Source organism: Antennarius striatus, chromosome 9, assembly GCF_040054535.1.
Source record: "Antennarius striatus isolate MH-2024 chromosome 9, ASM4005453v1, whole genome shotgun sequence".
Lineage (NCBI taxonomy): Eukaryota > Metazoa > Chordata > Actinopteri > Lophiiformes > Antennariidae > Antennarius > Antennarius striatus.
The window spans coordinates 6586199-6608241 of NC_090784.1; the positions used below are offsets into that span (position 1 = coordinate 6586199).

The 22043-nt window shown below is 39.1% G+C and overlaps 1 protein-coding gene across 2 annotated transcripts in view; it reads right to left on the reverse strand.

Moving 5' to 3' along the window:
• LOC137601853 (zinc finger protein 236-like) overlaps positions 1–22043 on the reverse strand; it is a 52940-nt gene that overhangs the window by 26169 nt on the left and 4728 nt on the right. For both annotated transcript variants that reach the window (XM_068324302.1, XM_068324301.1), the window contains exons 2-17: positions 21366–21505; positions 19583–19747; positions 19303–19481; positions 18154–18281; positions 16916–17088; positions 10946–11068; positions 9948–10121; positions 9081–9258; positions 8477–8749; positions 7749–7952; positions 7423–7555; positions 5635–5895; positions 5279–5505; positions 3818–3919; positions 1056–1198; positions 140–243 (exon numbers count right to left, since the gene is read on the reverse strand). In XM_068324302.1, coding sequence (XP_068180403.1) covers positions 140–243; positions 1056–1198; positions 3818–3919; positions 5279–5505; positions 5635–5895; positions 7423–7555; positions 7749–7952; positions 8477–8749; positions 9081–9258; positions 9948–10121; positions 10946–11068; positions 16916–17088; positions 18154–18281; positions 19303–19481; positions 19583–19747; positions 21366–21505 — 2707 coding nt within the window. The remainder of the gene's footprint in view (positions 1–139; positions 244–1055; positions 1199–3817; positions 3920–5278; positions 5506–5634; positions 5896–7422; positions 7556–7748; positions 7953–8476; positions 8750–9080; positions 9259–9947; positions 10122–10945; positions 11069–16915; positions 17089–18153; positions 18282–19302; positions 19482–19582; positions 19748–21365; positions 21506–22043) is intronic.

Consider the following 22043-nt stretch of genomic DNA (forward strand, 5'->3'; position numbering starts at 1 on the left):
ACAGACAAAAGATATAAGAAACGTTTAAAAGATGGACATGGACACACACACGGACACACACACGGACACACACACGGACACACACACACACACACACACACACACACACACATGCAAACACACACATGCAAACACACACCTGTAGGCTCTCTTGCTGGTATCCCCACTGTCATCATGGTAGTCTTGTGTTTCAGTAGTTAGCTGAAGCTCACCCTGACTGGTCTGCTGAAGAAGCCCATTGGTCTATTGGTTTGAAAAAGACAAATTAAATAAACATCATTGTTATAAAAAGAAATGAATGACTTCATTAGCATATAATATCTTATGTTTAACACAAACATGTCAAAATATATTGAAAAAATGGTCTAACCTTGAGAGAAATCCGCAAATAAGCTCAGTTTTTGAGAACAACAAATTTAATTTCTCATGTGTAAAAGATAGCAGTCGTGAGATGGGGCAGTAGATTAAAAAGTACGCTAGCCAGTGTCATTAAAGCTCACTGCTTCACACGGTGTGATGCCAAAGGGATAGTCTGGTTTTATCTGTAACTGTTTACTGACGCAAAACATTTCAGTATTAAAAATCACTCCTTCCTTCTTGTTACATTTTGTGTTTAAATCATTTGAGATCATTCTCAACAGGATACTGTTGATTTTGGAAGCAGCCCTTTGTGGTGTTGAATGCTGAATCACACTGAAAGGTGTCACCAATAACCATATAGTTTAATGGAAAAATACATAAGTGTATTTCTTAAAATGTATCAGAGTCAATAGCTATGTAATGTTCTATCCCTCATGCTTAATGAATGAACTAATTCTTTTTTGTTATTTGAATTATAACAAATAACGGTGATTTTTGTTTAAATTTGGACTATATGAAAGTAAACTAACGCGCAAACCAGGATACTCAATCTAAGATGATAAATGATTACATCGCTCCATTAATAAAGCAAATAATCTAACACATTACTGCAATCTGTGCTGCACAGCACAGATTTTTTTTTAAAAAGATGTCTGAACGTCGATAAGAGCTAGACCTGGAGGCACATTACTCACCACCTCAGTGCTGGAGACGTGAAGCAGATTTGGGGGATGATAGCTAGAAGACAGGGCCTGAGACTCCAGGGTGCTGGAATCCTGCAGCTGCTGGACGGTGGAGAACTGGGGCTGGTTGTAACTTGTCTCATTGATGGTGAAGCCTGAGGAGGAAAAACAGAACATATACATCTCCTGAATTAATGATTATTACTGGATAACTGCAGTAGCTGCTCTATACTGAATTAAAAGTATATTTTACATTTTCTCTTGAATAATCACTCAAGAGAAATGTATTTAAAACGTTTTTAATTTATACTTTTAAACATGCTATAGCAAAGTTCTGAAAACGATCGATGCATTAGGAGTAAAAGGATGATAATTCAAGGTTGAGAAGTTCATTCCCTGATGCCACAGGAACAGTGGATCTGCAGTTCAGCAGATATTCAGCTGATAAGGCAATAAAACACAAACCTTGGTAAGAAAAAATAAGACTCAGAAAGTGTGAAATCTAGTTTGACACTGGGACTGCCCAATAGCTGCACAACACAGCAAAAGCAGAAGCCATTAATTGATCTTAAATTGCCGAACTTTGAGCAAAATATGCCGAATCAGTGAAACTGCTGACAGCGAACACCCATTACTGAACAGCACAGGGATTAGAGCCTGCAAGGGATACACGGTAAGATGGTGTTTAGCCTTGAGGCTGTTATTCTAAGCATAAACCCTCTATTGTCCCTATTTTACTCTGGTACATGTAACGGATGAACAGAAAGATGTAGTTTAATGATGAAAAATAGAATGTCTGGGCTATGAAAGTTGGGGGAAAAAAAGTCTTGCTACTTATAGAGGCACAAGGATCTCAAGAAATCCACTCAATAAAAAGAATTAAAGGTTTTTTGGACAGTGCTCTGAAATTTAAATGTTAGTCAAATTATATTAATTCAAGGAACGTCAGAATCAGACCCAAGAAATCCAATGACACCCAAAGCAGAAAAGTCGCTGAAGACAAGACGATTACTGTCTTCAAGAAAATGAATGGGTGGATGGATGGACTATGAGGCTTGACGTTTTAAAACGTCTGAAGAAAAACCTCAGAGGAAATAACTGCTTGATGGCTCCAATAGTCCTCCCATGCCCACAACTCATTTAAATGTTTTGCTGTGGACCTCCACCAGAGTTTCCTCTGGCTTCACCCTACACAGACATACGTAGTTCACCATCTTTCAGGTCTTGTGCTCGCTCACACTACGACACCGTGACAGAGCTGATGAGGCAGGACAGGGAAGCAGAGGGAATTAAATGGGCACAAAATGTATTTATGGAATTTTTACATGCATTTGTTTCATTTCAGCACAGCCTGAGTGTCTTTAATGCGTTTCAATTCCCCGATTCGTGAATCGACTCTGCTACAGTGTTCTAACCAACTAGCTAATCCATGTTTCACACAGAGACACACAACTATTAGAGGAGCAGGTTGAGTGACAGCAGCCAGAGGTCAGGACAAAGTCCGTATTATGCAGTCACTAAATCTTCTCCAAAACCAAACACGCACAAACATCAAGTCCAAAGTGCAAACAAGGTATAAATCATGTATATTTCATGTTCAGTTGTTCACAGAGAGTGTTTAGGGACATGCTGTTGTCTGATTGTATCATTGTAGTAAAGGAAAAACAGGATGTCTGTTTTCCTGAACGTAATTCGCACGAGCATAATTTGGTTCATGTTGTTCAGGATACCAAAAGCCTCCACACAACCCTTCATGAAGCTTTTAGCTCTGACACACTTTGACTAATGGTCTCCTGAGGTGTTTTCTGACTTTTCTATAGCTTTTACACAGATTCAAATTGTCTTTTTGTTTTTGTTTTGTTTAATATTTACTACTTTGTTTCACAATTTTCTCATCACTTGTGCTCTTTAATAAATGGACTGCACAAAAATTTTGGGCTTTTTGTAAAATGAGTAGGCAGGTGGGCTCCTGAGGTCTGGGACCATGTCTTGGTTTGCGTGTTAGGCTCTGATGACACTGATCCAGGTTCAGACCGGGCTGCCGAGGGAAATGGTAAAAGTAGATGTTTATGTTAACTTTGCAATGCTTTGCAGTACTGCCTACAGCCGCTGCACTGGGGTACTGCATTTTGACTCCACTGCATTAATCCAATAACGGCCAGTTAGCAAGGTCAGAATTTGATTTGTTTGTTGCAAGTAGAGTGGTAGCATTATTATTATTACTTCTCTGGATCAGTTACATGATGGACGATAAGAGTGGAAACAAACAGAAGAAATCCTACTGATATGATGAGTACAAATGAATTGATTTTCCACGGGAATTGCATTCAGTCAGTGGTTGTTGTTTTTTCTACATCTAAAAGCTGCTGCCTCTAATGGAGCAGTTTATTCTGTCATTGCTGTTTTTATGTGACTGATTTCTTTTGAATGAAAATCAAAAGTCTTTCTTGACTAACAGGGTGTCTTCAGGCCAACATTTGCACAATCAACAATTGCAACAATGAACAGAATAATTACAAAAATGGCAGGTGACGAGTTCCAGCTCCTTATCTGATACTGAGAAAACATATCTGTCAGAATTAGAGACGCAAGACGGCTCGATTTTCTTGTACACTCAGTAGTGTGTCATCGATAAAGTAGTTTTAAAATTGCGTGATTGTGTGTGTGTGTGTGTGTGTGTGTGTGTGTGTGTGTGTGTGTGTGTGTGTGTGTGTGTGTGTGTGTGTGTGTGTGTGTGTGTGTGTGTGTGCGTGCGTGTGTGTGCGTGTGTGTACCTTGTGTTAGAGCTTGCTGGTCAAAGGGAGGCTGAGGGAGTGCTGGTGTCTCAAACTGGCTGATATTTTGAGGCAGTGCATGCTGGGTAGTCACATAGGAGTCTGTAACCACAGAAAGAAGCATAGCAGGTTAGTGTACATCATGTTAGAATAGAATAGAATAGAATAGAATAGAATAGAATAGAATAGAATAGAATAGAATAGAATAGAATAGAATTTATTTTCATTGTATAAATTATTATGTGAATACAACAAAATTAGGGTGCTGCTCTTTTGGTGCATTAACAACAAAAAGTAATTATTAAAACAAAGAGACAGAATTATACACAAAATAGGTTCTGCAGTAACAGTAACAGTTCGCAAAACAAGGTTTTATTTTTGGACACATGATAGATATTACACGTAATGCCACATTTATAGAGGTGGTATTGCACCTGAGTACATCACACTGAGACATTTAGACATTACTGTGGGAGGTAACAGTTAAAATTGCACACTTGTGAAGTTTTCATTTGTTTTGTCTTTTAGTGTATATTGTGCTGATAGCTGCAAACTTAATATTCCTATTGGAGAGATGGGTCAGTTTACAGTCGGAAGTGTACAGTGTGTACAGTAGTGGGCTCAGTACACAGCCTTGGGGGGCACCAGTGCTTTGTGTTAAGGTGGAAGAGAGGTGGGGGCCAATTTTAACCTACTTTGGACAGATTGAAAGGAAGTCAAGCTCCAGTCCCAGATCCAATTATGCATATGAATTGACACAAATCCTAATAATATTCGTAGTACTGCTGACACACCGGATGGTCACTGCTCCACATTATCGTTCAAGGTAATGCATACTGACAATGGGATCACAATAACAATAATTGTATTATTGCAAAAATGAAAGAAAAGAACGGTTATACTTAGACATAAAATCAATAAACCATAGAAATGTGCCCCCCCTCTGGGTGTTATATTAAGTGTTTGTGTAAATGGTCAGCGGTTCTTTAAAGTGGTTACTGACTGGGTTGCTCCTGTATTAAATGTATGAATGTGTGTGAAGAGGTGAATGATGGTGAATGATTTACCGTTTTACTTTAAAACTTAATTCTGTATGATGTTTGCTAAGGGTTAAATCCAGTCCATATATATTATTAAAATGCCATTAAGCATAGCTTGATGTGGTCACGGGGTAATCATGTAATAGCCATGTATTTAAAACTTAAAACAATGTCATGATGGTGATAATAGATTTTTATAGATGTACCTGGTTGGTCTTTGCAGGTGAACTTCATAATTGTAATAGTATAATTTTATTCTAATGTTGAAAATATACTGGTTTTCTATATTATTCCTACTGCTTTTCCGAAACACTTGATATTGAGTTTATATTATTCTTTTCACTTCATACCAATGAGCTGGTTCAGGTGACTTTGACCTATGCCCAAGATGTCCCACCCCTCAATCCCCTCTGTCACTTACCCTCTCCTTGTACGAGCGGTTGGTCTGTCAAGGGTGCCTCCAATGTCACTTGCTGACCTCCGTTCACTACTTCTGTTTGGCCCAGTCCCAACATGCTTTGCTGTTCTGTTGCAGGAGGCTGCTGGAGAGCGTCTCCCTCTATTTCCACCTGCATTTCGTGTACCACGGTGCTTCCAGCTAAGGGGTCATCTGATGACTGGGGCTGCAGCTGCTGGGCCAGTTCATACCTCGTTTGAAAAGATAGAACGTTACATTTGAACTTGTGATTGATGGTTATTTGAGTTTTTACAGTGTGTCATAAGTGTGCCATAAAAAACATTTGTGGTTCATATTTAACATCCTGACAAAAGCCAAACCTGTGTGTCTTCATGTGCTTCCTGCAGTTGGGCGATGACTTGAAGGTCTTCTGGCAGTAAGGGCACATGTACGGTCGCAGGTCACTGTGCGTGGTCATGTGGCGTCGCAGGCTGCCGCTGGTGGTGAACGTGGTGTCGCACACCAAGCACTTGTATGCCTTCAGGCCCGAGTGGGTCCTGATGTGAGCCTTGAGGACTCCTGAGGAGGCAAATCCCCTGCTGCACTGAGAACACTTGAAAGGTCTTTCTCCTGTGTGAGACCTGAAATCAAAGAACGGTGGCAAACCATACTAAGCAAGAATAGGTTACCGGTATACTATATTTTGCAATGTGGTTAAAAAAATCAGAGATAATAATTCTGGAATCTTGGATTGAGGAGTTTGAAATGTGGGTATATTTATACTGAACTATTCCCTGATGATATGCAAAATTATCCAAATAACTTAATTTCCTCAAAAAGAAAAAAATTACATACATGGTTTGGTAATTTTTAAAAGAATTTGTTAACTGATATGCATTGTATTCACTTCACTTAATTTTCATATTTACCGGTGAAGAGTCTCTACTCAATATTCATCTGTGAACCAATAGGATATCAATACCTGTCAGTAGCAATAGATAGAGCCCCTGAGCTATGAACCTGACAACTACAGTATATTAGCACAATTTATGTTACTGTAGGGATGACAGCGGTGGTGTTTCAATAATTCTCTCAATATTGAAACGAAGACAGATGTTGGAAAACTGGCATTAAGCAAAATCTCGAAGGCTGATCAAAGGTAAGAAGATGGGGTCAGCAGGGTTCGTAGACTGTTCATCAACCTAAATGCTGTTTTAATAGTGTATTGTATGCATGGCTGACAGGGTCATTTTAGAGTTTGTATAAATCTAGCCCTTATATTGTCCTTTTATGCTGAGGATTAAAGGTTTTTTAGAGTGTTTTTTTCCTAACAAATGCTGAACAGCATCTATTTTCTTTCACCTCAGCCTCTCCACTGGCATTTAAACACCATATTCATTAACTCTGCAAACACACCCTCTCTAACTTGTCTTTTTCCGCCCCATTAATTGCTGATCACCTATCACAGACCTTGGGTTTTAAGTCACAGTAAACTTGCCATGCAGAACACACTTTACTAGTTATTATCTAGCAGAGATCACACAAACAGATTCAAAGAGATTTGCTGCTCAGCCCTCTTACACACTAGATATATTCACTGATGGTACAGGTGAATCCTTTCACTTGACCAAATATTAAAGTGGAACTTTTCGCCTGAGAATGGTGTTGAGGAGTCACCATATTAAGTTGGGTTCATCCTCTGCTGCAAGGAATATCAGTTAACCTACAATACATTAATTTGGACAGGAATAAGTATGACTTGCCAGACAAAAGCAATAATTCTTGGAGACACAAGAATTGCTCCCACGGATATATAGATGCTCCCCACGGCTTCATAGCTTATTTCGTTTTGCTGTGAATTCCTCCAGTATTTCACATCACCGACAAATGAAATTTTTGATTTCATTGCCATGAACTGTCACAAATACCTGTATCCGGTCCTTCAAAAAGCCTACAAAGTATTTTTTTCTTTCTTTCTCGTGCTTATCTAACATGGATCACGCAGGTTTTTCTATTGTTATATACAGTATTGTAGTCATTAATTTTATTTATTGAATTCACAGCCAAGCCAAAAACAATCAGTTACATGCACGCCTTTTCAATATTACTTTTTGGCTATTTTATTTATTCATTTTTTAATGAAGGCAGAATTGATAAACCCACTGTACCTGACATGCTGCTTTAGATGGCTGGACTTCTTGTAGGCCTTACTACAGAACTGGCACTTGTATGGCCGGTCATTGCCCACCACCTCCAGGTATTGCTGGAAAGCCAATCGAGAGTTCTGGGATGGGAGGAGGCCTGTTATGGAACATGTGAACATTCAAAAAGTGGACTTCAGGCATTTCATTTTGAACCGAAACACTCAAAACAAACACACACATACAAAGAAGATTTGACTAGAAACAAAGCGTTTCACTATATTTCAAGGACTGCATGCACGTTTACAATCAAACGTTCCTCATGCATATACATACACAATATACGATCTTACCAAAGTCAGTGATGAGAATGGGCTCCTGCAGGGGAATGTCAGGCAGAGGTAGGTTACTCTTGGACACTTTGGCCTTATTGGTTTTTCGGGGAAACTTGTGCTTCTTTTGCTGTAAGCTTTTGAAGTGAGAAGCAATGTGTGTTTTCCGGTGGCCTGATGTACGAAAGATCTTGTCGCAGTGAGGGCAGGGGAAAGGACGGACTCCTGGGACAAGCAGGGAAAATTTTGTGATTTTTAGAGAATTGGTATTTGGAGAATCAGACATATTATAACCCACAAAAGGTTCCAAAGCCTCGGTGAGCAGTAGGCTCCAAACCAATCACACCACAAGACTGAATAAACAGAAAGAAAAATACAGCTGAGATGTATTTATCAAAGGATAACTTAAAACTAAAACATGATTAGAGCTCTAAAGACCTCACATAAACAGTAGAGATTAACTACTGCACAATCCCTCTGATTGATTACTGTTACAGTTTGGGTTAAACACACTAATGCTGACATTTCATATCCGGGGGTTGATTCTGTACGGTAATTTCAAAATGAAGCAGATAGAGGAAGGCTGAAAACACACAAATACACAATTTAAGCAACATCACAACATATAAAGGATAAGACAACACATGTCTCCATAAACCTGTGCCAATAAGATGAAGTACGTTCGTTGATGTAGTAGCTTAGGTTGCCTTTACATGTCACACTTCTCATAAAGTGTCTCTGCTTCTCACCTGTATGCAGACGCATGTGTACTTTCATGCTGCCAGAAGTGGAGAAGCACTTCAGACAGCACTGACACTCAAAGGCCTTGATGCCCGTGTGCGTTTTCATGTGCGCTGTAAGGGTACTTTTGACAGCAAAAGCTCTGAAGCATTGTTTGCACTTGAAAGGCTTCTCATGGGTATGGATGCGGATGTGGCGAACAAGATCGCTGGGCTTTTTAAACTCTTTGGTGCAGTATGGACAGCCATGCCAGCGCACACCATTCTCCTCCCTGATGGAGCCTGTAAAGGGAAGGAGAGTGAAGCAGCTGTTCAGTGTGTGGGATGAAGGCTTTGCCGTATAACTGCAAGCTGCTCCTATTACACCATAATGTACCATCACTAATTATTAGCTGTTTAGTTTAGAAAGTTTGAAAAATGAAAAATTATAGAATATAGACAAACACAGTTACATACATATAATCCATACAAATATTTGGTATATTTACTTACTTTATAAATAATTACAACAGGTTTTTTATTATTATAATCATAACTGGCAGGTTTGGTTTTTTTCTTCATTTATAGAATAATCTTTTCTGCAGATTGGTTTAAATTCCGTAATACCCCCTACCTGGCATTTGTATAGGTTTCTTGAAGAGGCTCCTTTTCTTCTCTCGGACAGGTTTGTCAGGGCCTTGTACTTTCTTGCTTCCTACAGCGGTGGTCTCTGTGGTCTGGTTCTGTGACTCCCTGGAAGTGGTTTCACCCTGTGGCTGGACCACACTCAGTCCACTGTTCTCCAGAGCTTGCTGCAAAAACAGAGTGGAAAACATCTCAGCTTGAAAATGCTTGAGCTGTGACTCGACTCAGCCTTGGGACAAGGTTCACTTAGAAGGATAGTAGCTCTTCAGTTCATTAATGACCATAAAACAGTGAAGATTCTCTCTGACTAATCAGTGATCTTTAGTATCAACATGGCACCTTTTACGACCTGCCAAACAGTTCTGGGACTTCGTCAGAAATATTACATAAATCTCATCGCTAAAAATGTGGAGTTGAGTCAAGCTATGATACCACTTATTGTGTATGAGGCTCAAAGAAAGTTAACGCATGCTGTTAAATACTGTACATACAGCATGATTCACAGATGAAATGCATCAAAAATGAGAAAAGCTGACATTGAAAGGTGGTTTTGATACAATATGAGTGTGCATTAGCGATCTGTATGACACTGGTGTGCCTAGTTTAGATAGAATATCATCAGTTTGTAAATGGAAATACAAAACTCCATGAGTCTACACATGAACAACCAGACAGTTTGCTCAGAGGAAAATCAACAATATGACTGTCCTGGTCATGAACATTACACCTCAAGGCAGTGGTATCCACTTTTTAGTCTTTCTAGAGGAAGTTGGACATTTTTTTAAATGGATATCAAAGAAGTTCATATTTCCCAGGAATGGTGAAAGAGCTGCTTCCTCTCATTCCCAGCACTAACCTGAAGGATGTCCGAGTTGATCACAGTTTCCATTGCAATGGCTGGCTCTGGAGGTTGGGGCTGGGCTGTCTCCCCACTGACCTGTTCAGACAGCTCTAAAAGTTGCTGGATGACATCTGTAACCCCCTCTCCACCCTCTGACCCCCCAGGCGCCTGGCCCGTTGTCTCTGTCTCCTAAGGAAGAAGAACAGAAGTAAAGGACTAATAGATTAAAGAGGGGAAACAGAAGATGAGGACTCTCTGAGAGTAGAATTAGCAGAGCGTTTTTGAGCATACTACTGATGACTGTGTACATCTGGGTGAATCACTGATATGAGGGGTGTCACATAAATAAAATACCAGTACTGGTATCATATAACTGACACTGATATATCATGCAATGTGCCATACCCAAGCTTTTTGAATGGAGGACCTGGTCTGTACTGGACCACCAAAGCAAACAAACAGTGCTTTGTTCCAATGCAAGATGTGTTACTTTGTGGTCAGATGATCAAAGATCACAATATCACTATCACAAGATAAATAGGAATCATATTTATTCATTTATAGTTATTTTGCTACACCACAACAACCATAACACACTACTTTAGAATTTAAAACTTCTTTTGCTAGAAACTGATGAGACAAAACGAGCCATGTGGTGGTTGACCTTTAGCTAAAGGTCTTAATCAGCAATGCTTGGTAAATGTTAGAACTTTAATCCATCTCACGGCGGCTGAAAACACAACCATTAAGTTCTAATAATAATGATGACCATGATGAAAATGATGATAAAAATAATGATATTAACAAAAAACAACAGCAATAATAGCATTTTTTAATTATTATTATCATTATTATTATTATTATTATTAACTGTATGCCAATATTTACAGTCAATGTAAATTCCATGATAGGGTCAGGGAAAAAAAATTCTGCATATACAGTAGTCAAAGTGGTTGATGACAGACGGAATGACGGATGTTGAGCCTTGTGCTCTCTGCATACTGTTCTCTTACCGGAGTGGTGGAGGGCACCTCAATCACAGAGATGTGCATCTTGCTAATGTGGGCATTCAGACTGCCAAGCTTCTTGAAAGCACAGCTGCAGTCCATACAGGGGAACAGCGGGATGCCTTTACTCTGTAAGACAACATAAAACCTCAATGTTAGCACAACCCATCAAGCACTGAATCACATTGATTTTCAGTCTAATTCAGGAAGGATCATCACAAACTGGTCACACTACATGAACAGAACACATCATGTTGAAAATAATGAATGCCATATAAATAAACGTCATTCGTGGCTATTGGGAGTGGTCTTTTCATGAAACAGATCATATTAATACACAGATTTATTTGGAAACACAAGTAAAATTAACACTTTTGACATATTTGATGAATTGGCAGCTAAAGCTTCTTTGAAGTGTAACGAGCTAAAGCCGATTCAATCAGTTCTGGAAACCTTTACGAACACTTTAGCACACTTAAATTTAGATTCGAAGTCCAAACAGAAACTCTTTGCACTGCACTGCTATGCTAATGCCTTTGCAACTGGGGAAACTACAATTATATAGCTGTTGCTTTCTTTATGCTGTTTCGATCCTCAAAATACAGCATTGACTTTGAAACCGTGGTTTGTTTCATGTTATGTTTAAACCCCTTTTAACTACATTAGTGTTGTAACAAACCTTCAATAATTTGAACCTTTCACTTTGTTTTAAGTAAGTTAACCACGATAGGATGAACTGAAGCACACCGGTGTGAACCACAGAGCACAGGTGAAATTAAAGAATATATCGACCTACTTTCAGTATTGTAATACATCAGCATATGTTGAAACTTGCACTCTGTATCGTGATCTCCACTGAATCACTGGATCCATGACAAGAAGCCAAATTATTTGCAATCACAAAACAATAAATAACAGAAGACTTATACTCTAATGGCACTGCACACTCAAATTAATTTGTCCATGACTTTGAATTTGTTTGTAATTTTCCGTCATGTTTAAAACGTTTGACTTTCATGATGATCAGAAGATGAAAAGAAAAACACTTCTGAGCTTCATCATTTCAATCTGTGATGAGCAAAGGTTTTAAATTCCCATTTATGTGCAAATTATGTTATTATCTAAAAACGTGACCCAATCATTCATTGTTTAACCATTAAGCTTTACTTTATAATATTTCACGAAGATAATCAATTATATGGGCAACCTCTTCATGCAGCAGCAGGGATGAAGTGCACTCGTGAAAATTAGATGAATAATTCAAATGCTCCACCTGCTCAGTTTTTCAGGAGTAATTCAATCCACTAGCCCAACAGACATTGAGCATGACATATTATAAGGTGAGGAAGCCACATGCCATATCTATTTTTTTCATTCATATAGTATTTAATTTAAACACAACCTACAAACAAAAAACTGTCATGCAACCAATTTTACCTCAGAAACAAAATAGTCATGTTACTTTTGTCTTACATGCACACAAAAAAATTCTGAGAGAAATAATCACCACTATTTGTCATGAAGTCTGTAGCTTAAGTGTGTCTGTGATAATTTCAGGCATGCAGGTGGTGGTGGGGATGGTGATGATGATGATGATGATGATGATGATGATAGACTTTAATAAAAACACTTTTCACCTAACTAATAGTACTGATTTCATTTCAAAAAATTAAATCACCCTTTTTTTTTTTTTACTATGATAAAATGAAACATTGCATAAACTTATTTAACACCAACTGTGAAAATACAAATTAGTTCCGGCTGGACTAAACTGAATGAAATGTTAATAATAAGCTGCTGGCCTAAGAGTTTCTCCTGAGGGATCCTGGAACAGCACTGCAGCAAAGACCCTTCTTTGTGTGTTCATACTACATTTAGGTATTTAGGTATATTAGTAATCCACGGAGATAAATCCACAGTGACAATGCTGACATATCGATGTTCACCAACTGTTACATTCACCTTGTTAGTTTGCCATGTCTGGCACGCTCACTTTTACTAATTTGCACTGAACAGACACAACAGCTGAGGCAAATATTCAGTCAAAAACCAATTCTGAATATTAATTTGGACAGAAGTTTGAGCCACATCAAGGGAAAATCATTTTTTTTTCCAAAGTTTTAGAAGCTAAATCATAGAATAAAAATCTGATTTCACAGCTCTAGCTGGCAGCATGGACTTCAAGCACAAAGTGTTGGAGATGTTGTTTTGATCAAATACGCGAGCATTGAAGTTTGTGGCATATCCACTAATGGGTCCCCAGTGCACCTCTTGGAATTGAGAAATAATGTTTCACAATCAGGAAGGCAGAAAGCTTACCCAGCCCAAACTGTAGCAACATTACTGGAAGGAACTAGAGGCTACATTCACCTCTAGATATTTGTTTACTTGGTAAAAGCATTGATGTGTGCAGCTCTTGAAATGTCAGCCGCAGTTTACCACTTTATGGAAATAACTGCAGTTTCAGAGCAGTACCAGAGATGCAAGTCCAAAATAAAACAGAATGGATAAATCTTTCAAACTGGCCAATGTGACATGCTGAGAAAAAAAAGCAAAGGAGGAAGACGAAAAGCTTAAATTTCACCTCTCCAGTCCTCACTGATAAACTGAATCACAGGATGTCCTGGAGCAATGAATGTCACAAGCTGTGAGAGGTGTGTGTAAATGCAAGAGGTGCAGAAAAATAATGGTTTTTTTTTTCCAACAACACAAATAAAAGAAATAAGACTGAAAAACCATGTGGGAGTGTGTGAAATGATTTTAAGCGTAAGCTTAATGAGACACAGTCATGTTCAGATGAAGAGTGTCTGATTTACACTGATTTTTGTAATGATGTGGTTCTGCTGGCTGCACCAGTGCATGATGGAAATTTATTGGTGGATGATTGAGATACGTTCTAAGACAAAGTTTACTCAAGGTCATTTTGTTGGGAAATATGTCTTGGGAATGGACCAACGTACAGACGGACGGACAGACGGACAGATTCGATCAACACTGTAAACATGCTGGAACAGAGGGGAAAGTGGAATGTTTTCCCATTCTTTATTATAATTATGAACCCATTTTGAACGGGTGACTGTAAAGAACTGCAGAGGGGCCAGTTTAGCACCCAGACTCTTTAGCAGATTGTGTGTTTGGTATTAACTTGCTGAAATAAACCAGGCATTAAATGAAAAGGACATACCGTACCATGTGTTGTACACAACCTGGAAATATCGTTTGCATTAATGCTGCTTTCACAAATGTGCGGTCACCCATGCTATGTGACCTAACGCCCTGATAACAAGCCTGATGGTCACTCTCCCCTTTCGCCTGGAGGACTCAGTGTCAATGTTTTCCAAACAGAATTTGCGATTTTGACTCACAGACCACAGGACAGTTTCCCTCTTTGCTTCAGTCCATTTTAAAAGAGATGGAGCCCAGTGGAGACCACATTGTTTCTGGATCTGGTTTACGTATGGTTTCCTATTTGCATGGCAGAGTTTCAGCTGTCAGTCGTGAACCAGTAATGAACTGTTTTCACAGAAACAGTGGGTTTGGGACGTGCTCCTGAGCCATTCAATGACAGAATCCTGTCTGATTTCAATGTAGTGACGTCTGACGGATTGAAGATCCAGACCATCTACTACTGGCACTCAGCTCTGCTCCTTGTGGACAGAGAATTTGTCAGCTTCTCTGAATCTTTTCATGATATTGCAACTGTAAAAGATGGAACTCCAAGATCCTTTAATTACATCCCGCTTCAAAGCGGTGATGTGTTGTTATTGTCAGTGTTCGTGTGTCCGTCCGTCTGTTAGTCCACCAAATATCTTCAGAACCGTTGCAGATAGAAGGATGGAACGAAAAGGCAAAGGGGATGAAAATAAGATGATGACCTTGACCTTGTCAAATTTTAACTTTTGTACAATCAGGAACCGGATAAGATAGAAAGACGAGGGAGAAGGCCAGTCTGAGTAAGACCATAGATCAAAGCTAGTGCTTTGATCTATGATGGTAGGACAGATCACTAGCTTTTATCTTTCTCCTATGCAAGTAGGTGAAGGTAAATTTTTGAATTCACGGGTGTATGACTGTATTGGTTCTAGTTTTATTTTAGGTTGATGAACTACTATAAATTATTCTTAATTTGTTGCACTATTTACCAGTGCAGTCTTCCAGAGGGGTGAACCCTTTCCCATTTTATACTTCAGAGACTCAGCTCTATTCATATTCCATTATGTTTCCAACCGAATGCCAGCCAGATAAATTAATTTTGAGATGTTCCATCAGGTGTTTTTCTTAGCTCACACAGACATGGACTTGTTCTGTGTTTTAATATTTATGTTTGGTAACTTCTTGAAGCACATTATCTCTGTGGGTTGTCAAATGTTTCATTTTAACATACTGTTTTGATGGATTAGTTGGTAGTTCTGTAGAAGCCTGCTATAAAACAACTCATTTTACAGGCACAGTAGATGTCTTGAAGAGGAATGAGTCCAAAGGGAATTCCTGCACACTGTATTAAAAAAACACTTTCTTATATGGAAATGAATACTTGTGTCAAGGAATCAGAAGTCAGATATCATAACATGGACTTCTAAATATCACCGGAACCGATTATAAATCTTCTTCTTCTCCTTTTGGGTTTTCCCTTCAGGGGTCGCCACAGCGAATCAGCGAATCTAACCCTGTCTTCTGCATCCTCCTCTCTCACACCAACTACCTTCATGTCCTCTTTCACTACATCCATAAACCTCCTCTTTGGTCTTCCTCTAGGCCTCCTGCCTGGCAGTTCAAAACTCAGCATCCTTCTACCAATATATTCACTATCTCTCCTCTGGACATGTCCAAACCATCTCAGTCTGGCCTCTCTGACTTTATCTCCAAAACCTCTAACATGTGCTGTCCCTCTGATGTACTCATTCCTGATCCTATCCATCCTGGTCACTCCCAGAGAGAACCTCAGCATCTTCATCTCTGCTACCTCCAGCTCTGTCTCCTGTCTTTTCCTCAGTGACACTGTCTCTAGACCAAACAGCATCGCTGGTCTCTTCCACTGGGGTCCCTCTCATTCACACACACGTACTCTGTCTTAATGCGGCTAATTGGAACCGATTACAAATGAGCCTGTAAAAATAAAAAGTAAAACACATCATCCTGCAGACTGACTACCACACTGACCTCAAAATAATGCCACCATTTTGCCATTGTACAAATCTACAGCAAAAAACAATTATAGGTATGTATAAACATCATGTGTTCAAACACACACACATCCCCACACCCCACAGGATATGCTAGCTCCAACACAGGTTCCTCCCAGAAACCTTTACAAAGGGCAGAAACTGTGTTTCTGACAGTTAGAGCTACAAAGCGGACCTTCTGTTGTCTAACTGAACACGGAGCCTGACAGCAGCTGCTCGTGACTCGTGACTGGTTAACTACGAACCACAGCTGGTTGTTCCTGCTAGACTGAGAAGTCCGTCTGTCACACAATGCATTGCCATGAGCCCCCAGTGGATCCTGTGCAGACCTCTGCTCGGAGGAAAAGAGCTGCTGACTTTGTGTGAATATCTATGCTTTTAATGACGCTCTTGTCTTGGTCAATGGTGATATGGGGCATAATGGCTTTTGTTAAAATCATTACCTACATTTAACAGAGACATTAACACACCATACTCAATGTTATGAGGACATTTTGTTTTTATATAGTATGAGACCAAAACAGCTGCCATTCTGCTTATTCTCATGTAAATAACAATTCATTACAGAGAAGCCAAAACTCAATGTCCATTACAATTTCTATATATGATTTGATCTGACACTACATGTCAGACTAGTGTGTTATTTATCTCTCATTATTCATTAATACTGATTCCAGAATAATTTGATGGTTAATTTGAATACTGACCATATTCTTCGTGCCAGTAGGGAAGCTGTTTTGGGCAGGACATGGTTAAAGTACGTTATGCTCAAACTTGTAGCCTCTGTTCTTACCTCAGAATGAACTCGTTGGACATGAGAGTGCAAGTTTCCTTTCTGAGAGAAGGAAGCTGGGCAGAAGATGCAAAGGTGAGGCTTCTCCCCGGTGTGTCTCGCCATGTGAGTCTGCAGCACCACCTTCTGGTTGAATGCCTTGCTGCAATGTGAGCATTTGTAGGGTCTCTCACCTTCAGAGAAGGGCGGCATCGATGCTGAATTATGATGCTGGAAACATTTACATTTTCTACAATGTAAGACCTTAACTTAAAAACACAAAGTACGGTATAAACCACTGTAGGAATCTCAATTCAAGATGACTGGATGTAATAGTGAATATTTAAATAAGAACAATTCCAAATGGAAGCATCAACTTCATGGATTGCATTTTCTAAAATCCCCATCGTTTTTCATAGTTCACAAATAATTGCCACATTCATCACAAAATTGATAATTCAAACGCTGTATTTATATGCGGAAATTGATCTTATTTTATCCTAATAGCTCAACAATTTTCTCTCCTTGGCAGCACGGTAGGGCAATCTCCAACATTTCAATCTATTTCCTGAAGATGATTCAAATAGAAGCCCTTAACCACTCATCTGTGCTCCACAGAGAGGTAAACAGTAAGGTACAATGAGTCTGTGGTCATGTGTACATGCTGTCTCACAACGTGACTTCACCATTAGCTTGAAGCCTGATGAGCTTCAAGGCACAGATGAATCAGCTCCAATCAACTCCATCCTGCACTAGTCCACCAGTCAGTACACAAAAACAAATTATCGGGTGGATGAAATGTAAATAAGTGAATGGAAGCTGCTGGCTACATTACCTCATCCCCACACAAGCTAAAAAACAACCACACATCTACACACTAATGTTGGAACAGCATGTCGGAATTCAATCCACAAAAAACATTTCTGTGCAGCAGCTGAAGGATGACCTGAGCTCATTCCCTTGGAGCTGGACAGTAAAGGCTCCAAACTGCTTAGGATGTGTTGGTGCTGTGTTGAAGGAAAACTCAAATCCATTCAGACAGATCTAAGTTTTCACTTTTACAACAAAGCCTAGAATCAGATTCAGGGGGCATGACAAATTAAGAAAAAACTGCCATCGCTGCAGTTTGTGCCACTCCTTCCGTGTCTCCCAGTCCATCTGTGACTTACAGCAGAGAAGCAGCAGGACATCAGACCCCCCCCCACCCAGTACAACCTGGAGCAACACATGACATTAGCTCTCCAAATCTGGACGCTCACCTGTGTGTATTCGTATGTGCCTAACAAGCTGGCTGGGCTTTTTGAAAGCCTTTCCACAGTGATGGCAACTGTTTGTGAATCCACTGCGGTCAATGTTTTTCTTGTAGTTTCTGGAGGAGGTGAGCAGCCTGGGGAGGGAGGAAACAGAAAAACACAGGGGTTTCAAGGGAAGACAGAGAAAAAACATATTGTGTGTGTGTATCTGGTCTCTTACTACTACTACTACTACTACTACTACTACTAATAATAATAATAATAATAATAATAATAATAATAATAATTTAGGCAAGAGTGACAGAGAGTTCAGATACTTTGATGGAATTAGAATGAAATTAGAAAATGAAACAAACACGTTTCTCCTTAAATATAAAACAGTGCTTTCACAATTTGCCACTCAAAATTGTTTTTGTATTTAGTGTTTTGCAATGCGGAATTTCAAAATATAATATGCATTTAGCGTCAACAACACTTGATCATTTCAGATGTTTGGGTATCAATACTTCTTATTTCATCTTCGATTCCCAGATAAGCAGCTTCAGTTTTAAGTTCACTAAGCATTAATGGCAACTATGAGATTCTGTCACTTCTGTTGTTGTTCAAATGTCCTTTTTAACCTTGGTTCTGTTTAATTTTTATTAGACTATAGAGTCTACACACAACTGCAAGGAGTGTGACCTTATTAAAAGCTTTTGGCCTGCACATGTACTAATGAAGACTTACCTGCTGTGTGCATTCTATTCACGAGATGAATTAGAGCCTTGTTTTTGTTGTCACTGCAGGCAGTCTGTGCATCCATGCAGTCAATACAGGCCTTTTTAAAGCTATTAAATCTTTATTCCAGATCATAGGTCGAAAATATTTTTAAATGACCAGTTACATGATAAATTTTGCTAAAACCTTCAGCTTCATTCTATAAAATATGGAACATTTCCTATTATGATAGGAATAGCTTTTATTGGAAGTGTAAATGTACCTTAATCATTTTATTGCCGTTTCAGATGCCCCTAAATCTCCATGACTCATAGACACTGTTTCATTTAGACTTTAAATGACTTAGACATTATCTTAAAGATTGATTTTAATAGCCCTTGGAATCCCTTTAATCTCCCTCCTGATTTGGTCTATTAAAATAAATCAACATTGTCAAACCTCATCTTGAAATGGCTCTTCATGTGCTGCTTGAGGTTTGCGGCTGTTTTGAACTCATTGTCGCAGGTCTTGCAGGTGTAGACTTTGATGCCAGAGAGTTCTTTGCGGTGCTCCTCTAAATGTAGAGACAGTTGGCTCTGTAGAACAAACTCATCGCCACACTCCACACAGATTAAATTCTGCCAGGTAAAAATGGTGGGAGAGCACACAAAAGAGATAAATGAACCCATGAATCAAAGAGATAATCAAAGCAAATTGTCTTTTATTTTGGTCTACTAACCTCCTCTTTCTCATGTAGCATAATGTGAGATTTGAGGCTGGCGATGCGTGAGAACTTTTTCTGACAAACCGGGCAGGTGAAGTCAGAAGTCTCGTGTGTGGACTTGTGGAGTGTGAGGTTGAACTCCACATTAAAGGTCTGTGGACACTGGTCACATCGATGAGGCTGCACGGCACGGAGGAAAGTTAAACAGAGTAGTAAGTGTATGTCTGAAGGAGACGTGTCCTTCTACAATTCACTTCCTGTTGTTAATATACTGTACATTCTGAGTGAAAACGGAAGGATAGATAGAAATTTACCTGAGCCAAAAACTATACTTTTCTATAATCCTGGAAAGCACTTTATATTTTCTCCCCAGCCTACTGAATAGCACGTGTCCATGAGAGTCATTGATGGACTTCTGCATAGTAGCAGGTGTGTTACTAAATAAATACAGTAAATACAGTATTTTTTGCACTATAAGGCACACCTAAAAGCCTTTAATTTTCTCAAATAATCCAGTGTGCTTTATATATGAAAAAAGTTTTAAAATAGACCACTCATTGAAGATGAGTTCTCAGGTGTGTTTTATAATCCAGTGCGCCTTATGTATGCATTTTTTATTTATTTATTTTTAATATGCCATTTGTTGAAGGTGCGCCTTATAATCCAGTGCGCCTTATAATGCGGAAAATACTGTATATCTCTCACTTTATCCTTTCGCCATAAACAAGATTTGATGTGTAAGTAATGACAGTTCTTGGGTTCTTTGGCTTGACAGACAGGGTGAAACAAGTGAGAGTAAAAAAACAGTGGTATGCACGTATAAAATATTAACACACAACATAAAAAGATTTCCCAAAAGGCCGAAATGTCCCAACTGTTAAATCCTGTTTCCATTAGAGGAGCTGAAAGACTTAATTTCAGAGTATGTGCTCAATGCGGTGAACAAGAACGCTCTGACCCCGACTCTCTCTCCTTGAAAGTGAATAACCTAGAGGCTAGCACTCTTCAGCATGGAGAGATGATTTATAAAAGTGAAGATGCCAGAGCAGATGACAATGAAATCTTATTATTGTGTCTTTGTGTTACAGGAGATGACCACATGATAAAACTGCTTCACTCTTACTGCCGGTGAATACTGCAGCAGAGAAAGTTGTAGTTATACTCCAACATCAGTGTGGAACGGTTCCAAAATTAACTGTGTGATTTAGGACTGCTGGCAACACAAAGAACAGATAAATAGCTTCAAACCATTTTCAGTAATCCAGGTACTCCAACTACTCGTGGAATTGTTTCCGCGCTGCATGTGAGGTGCCCCCTACCCATCAGAAGCAGTAGCGATGCTACACATGGTGCTCCCATGCTTCTGTGCATTTCCTACTGATTTTTGAACTCCAAAGAGCAAAGCACACTTTTCCAGCCTTAAATCATAGTAGAGTCTCAATTTTGCATATACAGTAACTGTGATGACTGACACATTCAGTGTTTTTTGAGTTAAGATGTTTTTTGTATATGAACTATCTTTACAGAAAGAGCCCGCTGCTCCAGTAAAGGCTTGATATTTCCATTATTTGCTTCACTTCTACCAGATACTATGGTGTCTCGCATTGTATGGAAACATCCCCATGAGTTTTTTTGATAGATCAAACAAAATATTTTCAGTCAAACCAAATAAGATATACTTTATTTATCCCAAACTGGGAAATTCAAATGTTAAAAAGCTGCAAGACTCACATATCGCATCAGTATTCATTGGCTTGTACAGTACGTGTTTATACAATGCTGCTGGTGCCGGCCCTACCTTGTCATTGACTTCATGTTCACGGAGATGCTTCTGCAGCTGGCTCTCAGTGGTGAAGATCTGGGAGCATATTGTGCACTTCTTATCTCTGAGTTCTCCTTCACTGGAACTTTCCAGTTTGCCATCACTGGGATCCACATCTGATTAATCACAACAGAGAAGACTTCAGTATCTCAGCGTTGTCCTAGAGGATCTAACAACAACATCCAAAGAAGACGTCAGTGTTTTTTCTACCACCTTCTTCAGATGCATCAGTATTGTCAACAGTGGAGAAATTTTGTGCAAAGAAAAAAAAATAGTATTGTCATGTACCCTCTCTAATATCGCTTGCCCTCAGCAAAGCATATTATGGACACACACACAAAGATGAATCCAGCAATTATCAAAGTAAGGTATTTTTTATAACAAAATTCAAAGTGTAGTTAGCAATGTCCCCACCAAGATGCTTGATTATATTGTTAACATAAAGAGAAAGCATTGATGTAGGAGGTGAAATGACAGTCAATATTTAAATTGCAATCATAAATAATAGGTCAGCATAGAAGCAGCAAGTTGAAAACATTTATGAAACAAATTGCTTTGCACCAGCTTAAAAAAAAAAGACACAGAACGCACTGTCATCTGTTCTGTTTTTTTGGTGATTTCTATGGTGATAGGGAAACATTCCTCGTCGAATTT